Source organism: Lepisma saccharinum, chromosome 1 (assembly GCF_977018435.1).
Source record: "Lepisma saccharinum chromosome 1, izLepSacc3.1, whole genome shotgun sequence".
Taxonomy (NCBI): domain Eukaryota; kingdom Metazoa; phylum Arthropoda; class Insecta; order Zygentoma; family Lepismatidae; genus Lepisma; species Lepisma saccharinum.
In genome coordinates this window covers 166,962,146-166,978,368 of record NC_139229.1, presented here as the reverse complement: position 1 = coordinate 166,978,368, position 16,223 = coordinate 166,962,146, and the positions used below count along the sequence as shown (strand labels likewise).

The following is a 16,223-nucleotide window of genomic DNA, read 5'->3' as shown; positions in this document are numbered from 1 at the left end:
GCCCACTCTATTTCCCCTGTCGCGGCCTTGCACCAGAGATGGTTGGGACAGGGTATAATAAAAAGGAAAATCTTGCTTCAGCCTTCCGCCACGGCATACTAAAAGAGCGAAATACCAAGAAACGGATTCGAACCGGTGCCCTCGAGAGTACAGCTCCAACTTGACAATCTCAAGCACACGCATCTTCCAGAGGTCCAGAATAAACAACTTAATGGACCCAGAGCGGGCGCCGGAAGCAGGAAATTGCCCCGTAACGAGGGACGCGTCCTCTGCTAGAGAGATCCCTACTACGTATTCTCGGGCACCACCGAGTTTAATCGAATCCCTCCTACTGTCGGGAAGATGACATTGACCATTAGGCCATCGTTAGGGAATGACCTTTTAAAAAGCGTGCGTCGCCTGCACGATAGCCCCTGCTCTTTACTCTTGCATGAGATTCCAAACCTTCTTCTCTCCTTTTTTCTTTGAATATTTAAAAACCGAGAGAGAGAGAGAGAGAGAGAAGCTAGACAGGTCTCTCTCTCTACGAGCTAGGTTGGAAAAGCTTCATACGGGCGGCAGAAGATCTCACGCCCCCCTCCCCCTCCTCGCTCTCCCAGCCGAGCAACATGCTAAACGCGACAGAAATTCAATTTGAGATGCCCCATTTATTATTTACGACGTACCAAGATGCAGCCGGGCCCAGCTGCTTCTGAATTATGAAGCATAGCTTCTTTGGTTACGTCAACGTCAACTCTTGCAGTGGCACGGAAAACCTGAAGCCATGAACTACAAGTGAGACGGAAAATGTGGGGGCGGGGAGGTTGGGGGGGGGGGGGCGGCTTGAGCTAGAAGTGACAAGTCGTGAGCAGCACAAACTTACATCTCTCCCTCTTAAGTTTTGTGTGCGGATATTAATAAGATATCAGCTGTAGCCATTTTTGGGATACGAAAACTCCTTCTCCCATTGTATCACGCGAACGAGCGATTTTTCGTTTATTATTCATAAAGGAGAAAAATGAAAACAATAAAGTTGCATCGACCGCGCCTAAAATGAGCATTTCCATAAGTTTCGTTACGGTGAGTTGAAAGTCCGCCATCTTGAAACGTGTTGACTAGGACTGAACAGATACCAATACTTGAAAATTGTAACAATTTACAGTTGTTCAAAATATTAATATTATCGAGTATTCCAATCATAAGCATCAAATTACCAGAGTTTCGCTTCAAAATGTTAAGAAATATATCAGAATATAAAAAAATATCCGTTATGCAATCACAAGATAGTTTTTCCCCCATAATATTGGTGTAAAATCAATGGAAACTCCGATTTTGCATAACTTCCAGGATAGCAAGACTCCACGAACTTTTTGCGGACTCCGCGAACTATCAAAACACACGAAAAGTATCGGTCGGTTTCAGTAAATACATTCAACCGATACTTTCCGATACCGATACATCGACATCGGTATGAGCTCAGCCCTAGTGTTGATCGATTTCGCTCGGATTGAAAAGCACGCTAGTCCTTCTTCCATAAGTATTTCAGCCGAATAAACTTCAAATTTACGACAGCTAATATGCTCATTAGATTGACGGCATGCCTCCAACACCTAAAATGTATCCCAAATGATGTACTAAAATTCCTGCAGGTTTTGTTCCTTGAGGTCCAAAAGTAAAATCTAGACAGGGGTTTGCAGGAGCAGTATAGCGCACACAACATAGGGGGGAAATCAATTTTTCGCGCGTCATCTTGAAATTTTGCGACCGATTTCGTCGAAATGCAACATGAGACAAGTTCTACAAGATAACTAACTACTATACAAGTCTCAGCTGAAAAGAGCTAAATTTATGACAATAATAGTGGTACAAAATGTCAAATTGTCTCCTCATACACTCACCACTATCCCTTGTAACAAGGGAAGCTATTGGACCTCCCTACGACAGTCGCCACGAAACCTGCAGGGGTGGACAAAACAACAGGTGTGACGTTTGGCATTTCGTAATCGTTCGCAAGCCTCAAGAACAGGGCGCAGAAAGTGGGCGCGCGCCTGCTGAATGTATTTCAGAGTTTTTATGATCAGATTATAGTACAAGTGCTGTCCATAAATCCCACAGAGTTTAGTTCCAAAAGCTCAGTAAATGTAGTCTACACGCAGGTTTGAAAATGTCAGAAAAAGGTATGCTAATATTCTACAATAAAATTCGGAAGAACCTTAGTTTATATTTGATTCACTGCACTGCAGATATTGGTAGACGTTTCTTGGCACTGTAAGCGTATTTTCGAGTGCAACTATGTGAATAATATTATCACACCAAGACCAGTATTAACGTTCTAGGAGAAAAAATCAGGAATATGTCATTCAGCATTTTAACAACATTCACAGTAAAATATTACTATACACCATCATCCAATCAGCCGCTTGTCTAGGTGCAATTTATCCTAAGTAATTTCAACCTCGACAATTCCTGCAGAGAAAAAAAGAGCACCGGAATGTTTATTGTAAATTTTGTGCTCGATGATTTCATCTTCATTTAATTGTTTCATCGGTTTCCAATGTGATTACTATTATTTCTTTTCTTTCGAAATTGAAAATGAGGCATTATTCCTTGTGAATTGATCGGGTAAAATCCGTTGATGTTATATTAATTGGATTATCATGGGAGAGTATTTTATTTAACACAGATGCTAGTCTCTAGGTTATTTAATCAGGGTATCAGAATAACATACCGTAACAGGTGATTTATCGGATGTATTGCACAGTTGAAGTCACAATTAAATATATCCTTGAATATGCAAGATCAACAGAGTTGAAACTGTTAGTCTAACCCTTACTCGAATTCCTAACATCAGATCGTATTCAATTTATTCAAGTTTCGTGTGTATGATTGATTGATTTGCTTTATTTTACTTCGCCGCTTTTGGCTAATTTGCGAAGATGGGGATGAGTGATGATATGATGAAATTGATGAATGGACACTCAAAAACATCCATGCCCAAGCCAGGATTCGAACCCGGGGCCCCTGGCGTTGTGGCGCGATGTGCTAACCACTCCGTCACGGGCCCGGCTCGTGTGTATGTGTGCGTGGTAAGATAAAGTTCCCCTTGCTCATTGCATCATGCCATGAAGGCACACAAGGGGAAGGGGAGGTAGGACCCTCATATTTACGATCGCGACCAGTGGGTTTCTTGGAGGTGATGTGGTCAGCACCACGCTCCGAGAGACTTTACTCCCAGTGTTGTCCACAGGTACTAATTTAATAGAGGCTGGATTAAGTCTGGAGTCCATTCATCGAATGACAAAATTTCTGATACGTCAACCTAACCACTGCTGGAATCGACTGGACTACCGTGACTCTACACACACGTCTAGAGAGAAATCTGTAAGAAATGGAAGCAAGCTGCTCTGTATTTCTGCCGTTCGTGTACCGTCCCTTCTGCACAGCAACTTTGTGATTTGCATCCTGTTCTTACAGGTACTCGTGGGCGTGAAGTGTGAATAAGTGCTCTATTACGTTACAGTAGGTAAGGATGCTTGAGAATGTTGAAGTGTGACTGAGAGCACTGTTGCGTTTTGAAGTGTAAAATACAAAGGCATACTTGCTTTTGTTGAAGCGCAAGCGATACACTCGGGAGTATTGAGATGTCACGCGGAGAAAATCTTTTGGGTATTCACAGTCAGCATTAATTAAATGCGTCTTGTCTTATCAGTGTCCTAATTCATGTTAACCCCTCCTTCTCTCTCTCTGTCTCTCTCTCTCTCTCACACACACAGGGTATCGCCGTACAGCACCTAGGACATCAAAAAGAGCATTTGCATTGGTTTGTTCATTGTCACCTCGTCTCGAAGCTACAATTCTTTCTTTTACCTTGCATGTATGCAACCAGGCGGCACAGATCCGCGGCTGTTACTGTAATTTATTTTTACTGCTTCGTTATTAATTTATGTTCTGTATGTTTGTAGCTCGCACTTTTTAACTTTTAGCCTCTCAACCACATCCCACTGCATACGCATGTGCTTACAGTAAATATATTTCCCTTCCAAAGGTCCTGTCCTTTTCATTTCCATCTCTCATTTTATTTCTCTCCATCTTCTTGTGATGTTCATCGGGGAGAACTGATGTCGAGATAAGGATGGGGATGTGTGAAGTGAATGAACACGATGAATAACGATAAGAGAAGTTTACAAAAAAAAGTGTGAAGGAGAGAGGTTTAAGAATAGAGTATATGAAAAGAAAGACGATAGAAGATGAAAAAGAGTGGTAGAAAAATATAGTACAAGAAAAGGAAGACGAGAAAAGAGGAAAGAGGGAGACAAGAATGAGAGAGCGAGAGAGAGATGGAGGTAGAAAGAACAAGAAAAAGACAGAGAGATGGAGGTAGAGAGAACAAGAGAAAGACAGAGAGATAGGAAAAGGACAGGGAAGAAGGAGAGACATACAGAGAGTGAGAGACATGCAGAGATAGAGAGAGAGAGGATCATAGAAGAAAAAGGGCAGGGAGAGGACAAGAGAATAATAGTGTCAGATAAAGTACAAGAAAGGAGAAGAAGCAAGAAGGAAACGAGAGAAGAAGAAAAAGAAGGGAATGGAAGCAAGAGAGGGAGAGAGAGATAGAGAGAGAATACAAGAATGAGGGAGAGAGAAAGGAAAAGGGAGAAGATAGATAAAACAGGTAGAGGGAAGAAAGACAAGTAAGAGAGATTTTTTTTAGAATATTGAAGAAAAACTAAATGAAAGACATACCACGAAGCATATAAGCTTTCTATGAACAGAGCAAATGAGGAAAGTACAAATTCCCAACGCAGTCCTCTACCGACATAAACATCTCAACAGAACTATTTATAGAATGATCGCAAAAGAGGGCATCCTTTTATATTTTGCCCTTTCCTCTCTCTCTGAAAATGCAGAAGGCAAAGAAAGTTATAAAAAAAGGAACAAAAAAAATCAGCTTCTGAATCACATTAAAAAAGAATTCAAAATAATCTTGTTTAGCCATGAAAACGTAGCGAAGTAGATTTCCTCCAATTTCTGTTCCTCTTAATAGACGAGGCAGGAAAACTTTTCTTGTTCAAGAACTGCGATTACAAGCGGGTCTTTCATCTCGAAGAACAAGAACGGAAATTAAGTTTCAAGCCTTTTTTTCTCTCCTTTTCTCTCTCAACGTTCCTCCGGTTAAAAGAAAAAAAAAAGAGTCCATCCTGTTTTTTTGCCATTTGTTTGCTTAGAGAGTCGCAAACTTCATGCAGAGAAAAGAAGCCTGACTGATGCTACATTCGCTTATGTTCTGAATGGGTTATTTTTCTCTCCCCCATCTCTCTTCGCCTGGGAGCCTGGTATTCCAAGGAAACTTTGCGAGAAGATTAGCTGCAGCCCTTTACCCGTTCATATTGGCCTCAGGTAGCTCCTTTCATCAGAGAACCGGAGATACGTGATGCGCTCCTGCTTTCCCGAAGCTCTTGGTGATGAGGAGCGTTGGAAAGGCACTTACGATACGGCTTCGTCATTGAAATTTGAAACATCAATGTTCCTCGCCTCTAAAATATCATATCCACCCAAGGTAGTGGCTAAATGAAAGGGGTGTAATTTTTTGACGGAGTCAACTCTCCCTCTGAAATGATCCGAAAAAAATGCGAACCGAAAATACGAGGGCAAGTCAATAAATTGGTCACAAACTGATGTGGGATAGCTGAAAATAGTAGTATCTAGAGGTGTCATTAGGTGACACCACAATCCAGCTTGATGATATTCAGTTGGCAGTCGCTAGATTGCAGATGCACGCATGGGCAGCTCAGTTTAAAAATGCCGACCGTGCTTGAGGACTGTACGTGGAGATGAATCGAGCTGACAGGCGAGTGACGATAGCATAGCAACTGCAGTAGGTTGTTCTCATGGTTTAGCCTACAGCATAATTCATGATCGTTTGCATTTCCGAAAAGTGTACGCACGGTGGCGGCAAATTTTTCGCGGATGATGATGTTGAACGTGAGGTGCGATTGTGGTTGGGACAGCAGCCGAAATAGTTTTATCCAGCAGGTTTCGGTAGTGTTGAGTTGGCGTTTTAAGTCCACTTTATGCACAGTAAGGATAATCGGGGGTGGACCTACAGTTTACAGTGGGATCCGAACCACTATGTGCCTTCACCGGTTATCGAACCCGTGACCCCTTGATTACAAGACGACTACGAGGTTTTGGGAGTGATAAAACGATGGGACAATGTTGGAGATTATGTTGAAAATCGAAAACTATTTTCAAGCCAGTTATCCCACTTAGTATTTTTTTTTTAAATAAACGTTTGTGACCTACTTACCAACTTACTTATGTAGTTGACTTTTGATGTATTAATTCAAACAAACTCTTGTAAGAGCAAGGCTTATACTATTATCAAGTAAAGGGAGGGTGTTAGAAGCTCGCTGAAATGCTGTTGGAGCTGCGTTTAATGCGTAACCAAACTCCATGAGCAGTAATTATAACCTGGCCTATCCAAATCATGAGGAATAACACTATTATAATTTCAATTATGCTCACTGTTGAGGGCTATCAAGTGTGTAAAACCTTGCCTGCCTTTCATAATAACCTACAGAGGGAACGAGGACATAATATTCCCTTAACAAAATCCAGCCAGTATTTGTATAGGACTTGAGTTAATATTAACAAAATGCTATGAAAATTGGAGAACGTTTGTTATTTTCCTTTTATCTAAAAACCTTAATATGTTAATGATTAATATTCCAATGAATTGTTTGACAAATCCATCTTGGATACTGAGTAAATCCATTTTTATATCAGTAAAAAGAAATTGAAGTGCTCCCCTGTGCTTTACACCACACCATGAAGGCGTGTAGGGGGTGTGAAGTTAGGGCCCCGCATTTTCTTGATCACGGCCGAAGGTAGGGGTGATGTGATCAGCTCCACACCCTTGGCCGCCTTTACCCCCTTCCCCAGAGTTTCCTCCAGGTACCCACTTTACAAGTTATATATACATACAGGGTGTACCGTTCATAAATTACCTAGTTTCAATTATGTACTACTCGAAAAATAGTCCGCTATAAATTAATCTGCAAGTACGAGCAACTCATCACATCACTCACGCAATTTTTTAATTAACTTTGTAAAGAACCGCATTATTTCGCCGTTATTCTAAGCCCAGAGAAAACTCTGCATTTAGACCTTTATATTGCGACTGGAAAACCGGGGAGCAAGACTGTAAAGAACATTTACCTGTCCTAACCGAACATTAACGTTTTGCGGTTCCCTCTGGTGTCGCGGACGCGAGTTACATAATTCACGGGTCCCCTTCCTGAGAAAATGTCCCGCTAATTGCGTTTCTGCTGGTCTTTTGCGTGAATTTGCAAACAGGAATCGCTTCCGCGTAATGAAATACATCGTTTACTTCCGCCTCATTTCTTTGCGATTCTCTTTGCTTTATTCCTCCCCATCTGCGTTCGCCGGCGATTCCTGGCGAAGATATCCCGTAATTTCCCCCAGGACGTCCCTGTGGGACGCGAACTCCAAGAGAAGTTGCAATGACCTAGTAAACTGCGGCTGAGTCTTTGTCTCCTCTAAAGTTAAATTAACATGCAACACGCTTCGCGAGCAGTTTGTTCTGGCCCAACACAAGTTAACGCTTACGGAATTTTATCGACGCAATAAGGCATGCGTGGCTTCGCTCTGGAATTGAAACAAAGCCTTTTTTAACGTTGCTCTCGTCTGGTTTTGGCCATTGTAGGATTCCACAGTTTGCTGTTTAAGCCCCTGGTTTTTCCCGGGGCAATTATTTTGCTTTATTCTATGCACGTCAACGAGAAAGTGAGGGAACGTGAGGGACGCTATCTCCCAGTTAAGAACAGGAAGAACAGTTTGTGTCAACCTAGACGCGAGGACCCTGAACTGCTCGTCCCCCTCCGCATCGAGTTGGGGAAAGAGAGGAGGAGAAAACTTAGCATTACGCTCCTGGGAGTATTACTTTACTTGTTCTCTTTGGAATACCAAACTTCTGATGGCGTAGAAAAAGACTTGAACAGAAGGAGGTCAGATTGAAGATTTGATTGGCAAGCAGCAATGTCCACACTTCTATTTGATTAGCCGTATTTTGAAGTTGAAGTTGTTGCGTTTTTTTCTCCATAAGGATTAAATCGGATTCTGAAAATTCTTATTCGTCATATTCTTCAAACATCGTGTCTATAGCTTAATAATCAATTAAAAAAAAGCACTTCCACTTTAAAAATGGGGAGAAATTCATACTCTCTTGTACACGTTTTATTTTAAGTAGCAGTGCTCATTTGGACGATATTGAAATAAATGCATTACTGGTACGAAACTGTCACTCTTCACCTTAAGAACATATTTCTGAAAGCATCCCCCCCTACTAGGATAATGTGCATACGTAGGCATCCCTCCACCTTTCTCCAAACTGGGTAAATCATTCTTTCTCTCCTCTCCCCCTCTAGGAATAATTTCCACTTCGAGCATTGGGATGGCAGAGTAAGATTTTGTATCATCCCTTCAGTCATAAAAGCAAATATATTTTTCCTTTTGTTATTTTAGAAATCATAAAATTGAATTGAAAATACATTGTTGTTGTTATCAAGTTGAGACTTGAGTCCACTATTTAGATGGAAACTGGATTCGACTTGCTTCCTTTCCATGAACATCTATCACTTTGTCTATTTGTACTTTCTCACTATGGACATCTCAAAGGCTACTTGTCTGCTGTCTTTCATGGTAGTCATCCATTTTTTTCCCGCTACAGTTTCAACAATCGAAATTACATGAAAGTTTTCCTGATATCTCAGGGGTGCAACATAGAAATTCAACCCTGTTTACGTTGAGTGGTGTTGAATGTACAACTATTCGCTTTTTTTTCTGCATCCTTTCCTTGGAACTTTGCTGCTATATATTACATGTGCCGATTCTAGCTGTTACAACCTGCACGTCAGTTTCCATTGAAGAAAGTAATCATGTGACTTTTGAAGAAGATTCTTTTTATATCCCACTTCGTCACGTAGTCGTGCAACTCTGAACGTAGTTTTTCCAGTCCTGGAACTTTTTGTGTACAGCCTACTGCGTTGAAATGACGTTACAAGTCTTGGGTTAAATGAAAACTGGACGGTAATAGAATATTAAAGTTGGGAATGAGTTCTGGGACCTTCCCTGAAAGGCACGTGGAAGTAAACAATTATGGGGAATGCCATTAGCTGGGCGATTTCCAAACACGAGGATCCTCAGTGGTAGGGACGATGACACACACTGTCGCACACAAGCATACGCAGGCCTTTCAACGAAAGCTGGAAAAATAGAACGGCGGGTCAGAGGAAATGGAGGGGGGGAGAGAAGGGTCTGTAATTGAACAGAAAACCGCTGGAATTGTGGATTTGCAGGAGAATCGGGGATTTCCCAATCGCAACCCCCCCTCGCCCTACGCCCCGTCCGCAGCTTCTAACTGGTCATTTCTGGAGAACGAAACACGATTTTGGCGGGAGGCTCAGCCATTGTCAAAGCAATTAGCTTTCAATCACGAATTTTAATCGAACAAAGGGAAGGGGGTCTTTTACCCGGGGAAAATGGGATAAACGTGTTTCTCCAGCGCTCGATTTCCTTTCAAATTGCTCCGTTTTTGTTTTACTTTTCACTCGGGATTTTCATGCAAATTCCGATGACCTGTAAATCTAATTGGTTGAGCGTATAAGTCAATCTACGGACGGCCGTTCTGTTGTCCCTTTTTCACAGAATGGTTTTACGTCTTCTTAGCTGGCTTCATCCACCGTTTATATAAGTGTAGCAGGAATAATTTCACAGTTTTTTTTTTTCCCCCAGAGTCACTCGTCAATATAGTTTACCTTTTGAATTCATATATGTTAAGAAGATACTTTTAATTACATACATATATAGAGCATAAATATTGGCATTTATTACAGTGTTCTGAAACAAGAAATTCATGGCTGGTGCAAATAGTATTTTACAACTGGAACCAGCAATATCGTACTTGGTGCGTTCCAGGTTCGTTCCCGAAAAACAAACAGTTTTCAAGAACCAGAACTTTGATTACAACTATTAATTTAAGTAATAATTGTAATAGAGTATATAAGCACTAATTACACATTTTTTATGGAAGACAAAACACGAACATACACGAGCTGTCGTCTTGTAATCAAGGGGGATTGGGTTCGATTCCCGGTGGAGACACACACTGCATAGTGGTTCGGATCTTACTTTGAACTGTAGGTCCAGTCTCGATTAGCCTATACGAATGTAAAGGGGAATTGAAACGAACTTTCGAGCGACAATACACACACGTTACAGGGATATTGCATATGGGTACAACATTAACTTTTTATGTGATTCGCGAGTACACAACTACTACATGGAAATGCAATCGAAACACGGTAACATCCTACTTATATGCACGGGATGAAGTGTGCTGTGGAGGCGGTTACCGTGAAACTTCCCAATTTCTTCCTCCAACGGCGCTCACCTCCCGGAACGGTAACCACAGAAACTTTGATAAATTCTGCTCGAAACGGACGAGGAGATGAGGCAATTCAGGAGCAGATAATACCGAAGAATCCGGGCTCTTCACCAGCATCCTTAGGGAGTAGTTTTTCCTTTGTTTCATTCCTAAGACGGAGACAACCAGAATCTATAGCTTAATTCCCGTCTATTTTCGGAGGAACGGAGCAAAAGTTCTACTCTCGGTCAACTTCAGAAAAGTTTTCCGGCTGAAGGCGCCACCACGAGTGAAAGCCAGAAGTAATTACCGCGCTTCATGTATAATGTAACGCCGGTGTCATGAGCAGCGGCGCCAGAGGAGGGGAGGTTCTCCACCTGCCATCAGGAAACCGTAATGAACCCCATTTTCTTTTAAGACGTTCTCGAGTTTTCCGCTAAACCGAAAATATTTCCTGAAACCGCCGCAGTAAGTCAAATGCCAGAGGAAGAGTGCTCCAAAATCGCTGAGCAAAACCACAAGTAATGTGTATTTCCTGTGAAACCAAGACTTTGGTTGGATCATAGAAATGTTAATCGCACATTAGGTTGTAATAGTTTCAGTAGAGTGGACGGAAATTTTCTAACCTGGTGGTGCGGGGTATGGCTTCACCGTTTTCACAAAGCCAATAGGTGCTACATTTCTCCCCATCTTTTACTGCACGAGAAAGTCATCTCACTTTGATGACATTTTGTGATATAATCTCGAACACCTTTTTGTATGAACTACTCCCAACATATAGCCAAACAGCACTCAAACGTACGAAAATCATGGAATGAATATTCGTGCCAGAAGTTCTGGATAACAGATATCCAATAGACATCCATTACATATACATCCTGCATTTGTAATCGACGTTTGTGGATGACTTTACATATTGTACATCAGTGCATGTAATTAACATGAAATGAGCACATTTTTATTCGACTCACGTGTGCTGTGAATAAGACAATTGTTAGCTATAACTGAACTTAAGGGTAAGGAGTACAATGTCATTAAGAAAATTGTGGACTAGAACTGAACTTCAGGGTAAGGAATACAATGTGAATAAGAAAATTGTGGTCTAGAACTGAACTTAAGGGTAAGGAGTACAATGTGAATAAGAAAATTGTGGACTAGAAGTGAACTTAAGGGTAAGGAGTACAATGTGAATAAGAAAATTGTGGACTAGAAGTGAACTTAAGGGTAAGGAGTACAATGTGAATAAGAAAATTGTGGACTAGAAGTGAACTTAAGGGTAAGGAGTACAATGTGAATAAGAAAATTGTGGACTAGAAGTGAACTTAAGGGTAAGGAGTACAATGTGAATAAGAAAATTGTGGACTAGAAGTGAACTTAAGGGTAAGGAGTACAATGTGAATAAGAAAATTGTGGACTAGAACTGAACTTAAGGGTAAGGAGTACAATGTGAATAAGAAAATTGTGGACTAGAACTGAACTTAAGGGCATGGAGTACAATGTGAATAAGAAAATTGTGGACTAGAACTGAACTTAAGGGTAAGGAGTACAATGTGAATAAGAAAATTGTGGACTAGAAGTGAACTTAAGGGTAAGGAGTACAATGTGAATAAGAAAATTGTGGACTAGAACTGAACTTAAGGGTAAGGAGTGCTATGTAAATAAGAAAATTGTGGTCTAGAACTGAACTTAAGGGCATGGAGTACAATTTCGCATAAGGTCTACGTTTATTACATTTCTGTCAAAGTTGAGTTCTGTTGTATTCTAGAGTATGCATTTCTCCTCATGTATCAGTTGCAAGCATCTCTTTATGCCAATTATTAAGTTAGATATAGGTAGTTGAAAATAAGATAAATACATGAGGTTAGACTCCTGCTTAGCACGGATGGAGATTGAACACACATCATCTTTCATACAAAGAATTATCACTAATCCGAACACTGTTATCGCAATTTTTGGCCCGACTTATTATTCTTAAAAAATTGTTTTTTCCGTTCATGCACTTTGTGCAGTTATATTGAGTAGCAGTAGCATCTTCCCAGATGACTTAAAAAATAATGTTCCATCAGTGTCCTGATTTTTACATGTCCTTGAATGTCACAAGACTTAGATGGGCAGTCCATGTGGCACGAATGGGAGAGGAGTGAAAAGTTTACAGGATTCTTGTTGGGAAACCTGATGGTAAGAGACCTGTAGGAAGGCCAATACGAAGATGGAGGGATAACGTTGGAATGGATCTAAAGGAAATCGGTAAGGACTTTAATAAATTGGACTGATCTTGCCCGGGACAGGGTCAGATGGAAGGCTTGTGTTGCTACAGCCATAAACCTTCGATTTAAGAATGCTAGAGAGGAAGTAAAATTTCACGGATATGCTTGATATACTCTTCATAAGCAATGTTGCTACGACGCGAGGAGTCCGGAGTTCGAATCCTGGTCTGGGCATGGATGTTTGTGAGTATTCATTCATCAATTTCATCATATCATCACTCATCCTCATCTTCGTAAATTAGCCAAAAGTGGCATAAATGGCGAAGTAAAATAAAGCAAATCATATCATATATTTTTAGGTTAGTGTTTAAATTGGTATTTAGCTTTTGTACAATGTTTGGTCATTGTGTAAGTTCTCACACCCAAAGTGCGCAATACCTCTTACTCTGTTAGAAGATTTTGCTACGTGAACTGTTTGTAAAAGTGTACATCAAAGCAAGACAATTCGTTTACTACTTTAGAGAATAGTATGTTTCCTAAAAAGGAAACTGAACATGCAGTTCTAATGATCCATTGGTGCATATCGGTAAAAAAAAAATAAAAAAAAAATAGTTATTCCAAGATCTTATAAGGTAGTGACGTATTTTCTGAGCTAGTCAAAGTAGTTCAGGAAACCGAAATGCTTCTCTGAAGAATTACAACGGAAGACGAAGTTCGTGAAGCTAAGCAGTCTTTCCAGGGACAACCGAACAACTTTTTCCCCCAGTTGATCCCGGTTTTAATTTCGCGGCGAATGGTAGGACGTGGGAACGGAGGAATATAGATCATCCTGGAAGATAATGAGGGAGATTTATAGCCCGTGTTTCTTCCGGCGTAGGAGGGCAGGAAAATAATGTCGGGCACATGAACACACATGGGAAGATCTCAAACTTGTTTTGTTTGGACATTGAAAGATTTATGTGCTTTATTTTAATTTTTAACTTTGTCGCCTGCTTCCGTTTCTCCCCTCTTACTGTGCTCTTTTGTCTTTCTCTGTCAACTTCGTGCTTTTTCACTTTCCTGGCGCACGCTACAGACAAAAACCTTTTGAAGATGCACCGAGTTTTTGCTTCGGGAAAAACAGGAAGCGTGGTGTCAAGAGAAACCTTTTGGTTGCATTTATACTTTAAAGCCTAAGGCGATAGATACTAGTGTATGTCTGACTTGGGCAACTCGCTTGCACTTGTGGAGGCCAGCGAGCGCTCCGTGTGGTACGAACTTCCCGCCTGCACACTGAACCTCAAGACCAGTAAGCAGCAAAATAGGAGCGAGGAGACGTTTTAGTTAAGAGTTCAAAAAATACATCGGGCGCCTTTCTATCCACTGAATCACCCCCCTGTTTCTTCTATTATGTATTGTTACTCGCGAACCAGAGGACAATATGTTTCCCACTGCACGAACGCGATCGAGACGAAGCCTCCTTCTCGCCAATTTTACAACGTTCCTTATCTCTTCTCGCTCTCCAGCCCAAACGTGCACACGAAAGCGCTTCTCCACAAATACGACAAGTTGACAAGGCTGGTGTAGATGACCACGGATGCGGGTGCAGGACTCTTGCTTCCTGCTGTACACCAAATCCGAACGCCTTCGTGTCCGGGAATATATCGACTTGAATACGAGGCGAGTGATAGAAATTACAGTATTTATACTTTCCAGCGGGAATTTTATTGGCCGTTTTCGGATAAGATATGACCCGGACATGGGGGAAATTAGGTTATGTGGATTTCAGAAATCCGGATATGGGATATTTTTTTCTCTTTTAACTTATTATCCAGGCACTGAGAACAAAACTGATTTTTGTGATTTGATTTTTGAAATGATGGGCGCGTCAGGACATTCGATATTTGCACTCATTGCGTAAGGGAAAATAAATTCTGGGCTGGGCTCGTACAGTGGCGCAAAATATGTACTATTAAAACTCACTCGTTCATTCAATAAAACTACGTACAGAGATCGACAACTGAAGCCAAACATATGAATATAGTACAATGAAGAAAATATCCATATATATAGTAAAAGCGCCAGCCTCTCTTACCCGTAGCACACACTAGACTGCAGTTTGACAGGCTAATGAGGCTCTGGCGCCTGAACCCACATCCAGTAAAAATCTCCTGTGGGGGCTGTGTTGTCCCTTCATCCATTCCATCTTATCATTATTCATCCCCATGGTCGCCATTAGTAAAAAAATGGCAGGAAAGTGACGTAAAATGAACAAAATCAACACCAACAACTACTATTGTAAAAGTTAAAGTCGTGGAGATACACTCAGCACACACACAAAAATAAAACTAAGGACAACATCCAACCATAGATCCACGCGCCAGAGTCTTGTTAGCCTACGTAGATGTAGTTCGGCGTTTTACTTATTTACAGGCTGTAGGAGTATAGCTAATTTTAACAGTGTAACACAATTGAAACATACCTTTGGAAATTTTTGTGTCATGAGAAGAAACAAGTAACACCAATACATATTTTTAATTATGTATTTTATTTTATCTAGATTTCTTACACCTCCTTTTCGAAAATAACTTGAGTAACACAGAGTAATATCACAGATAAAGAAATAAAACCACATATAAACGATTTATCTATGGTAAATTGCTGAAGTGTTCCTTGAAAAATTGCCCGATTTATTACGTTATTTCTTCAGTAACTGTGAGGAATGAAGATATCCAGGTATTGTCCAGAATCTATTCTTTACATACTGTAGATGTACATCAGTCTATTGTTTCCTAACAGCTAGTAAAAGTCACACCTTCACGCCGATTTATGATAGCGAAGCCACGGAAGCACTGAGGCTTCGCAGAATTGCAGGGGTCCGTGTTCTCGGGAACCCCCATTCCTCCGGGGAGCAGAGGGGGGGAGTTTGGTGACGTCAGTTTTTGACCTAGACTGCGGTGAAATTCTGTTTGGTAGAAGAAGTGGAGGCAAAAGTGTGAGTGGTGCTCTCAGCGCTTCTTAGCGGGTTATTACAAAACTTCTTGCGAATGGCGATTCCCAGTGGGAGGTCCGTGCACCGGTTTTCCTGCCTTAGATGAAGATCTGCTTATATATCTTTATCTGTGGTAATATCAATTGTCAGGTCATAGATTTACTGTAGAAATTAACTTTTTAAGAAAATAGTGCTGCAAATGTATCTAATGTAATGAAAATTTGGTAGTGCGTCAATGCTTATAATCTTTGTTTTCCACAGAGGACTCTAGGAGGCGCAAAGGATGGGTGGAGGTGATGGCAAGCGCCTCTGAGCTGTCGACCACCAACTCGGAACTCGGTGTCTCAGGAGCGAGACCCGGGTCCCACGGCGGCCGTGCTGCCGAGGGGGAAGAGGCCCCGCCAGCGCTGCCCCCGAGGCCCCCTCCACGACCCAGGCCGAGCGCTTGCACCGTCGCCTGCACCGCGCCGTGCAGTGGGGTGTGTCCAGACATCGCGCAAGAAGTCACCTCGGTGCGGTCACGTAAGTACGCCTCTTTCTTAGCTTGCATGCAAATTGAAATGCCTTGGGAACAGTACGGGACGGGTATGGCGAATAACAAAACATTCCCAAGGCTATATTT

The 16,223-nt window shown here is 41.4% G+C and overlaps 2 protein-coding genes across 2 annotated transcripts in view; one reads left to right on the top strand and one right to left on the bottom strand.

The window, feature by feature from the left end:
- The window catches only part of LOC146003747 (uncharacterized), a 367,150-nt gene that overhangs the window by 20,534 nt on the left and 330,393 nt on the right, over window positions 1–16,223 (top strand). Inside the window, exon 2 of the mRNA XM_083142152.1 lies at window positions 15,863–16,123. Within this exon, the coding sequence (XP_082998278.1) occupies window positions 15,863–16,123 (261 nt within the window). The remainder of the gene's footprint in view (window positions 1–15,862; window positions 16,124–16,223) is intronic.
- The window catches only part of spdo (sanpodo), a 281,416-nt gene that overhangs the window by 229,518 nt on the left and 35,675 nt on the right, over window positions 1–16,223 (bottom strand). The gene's annotated exons all lie outside the window — the stretch shown is intronic.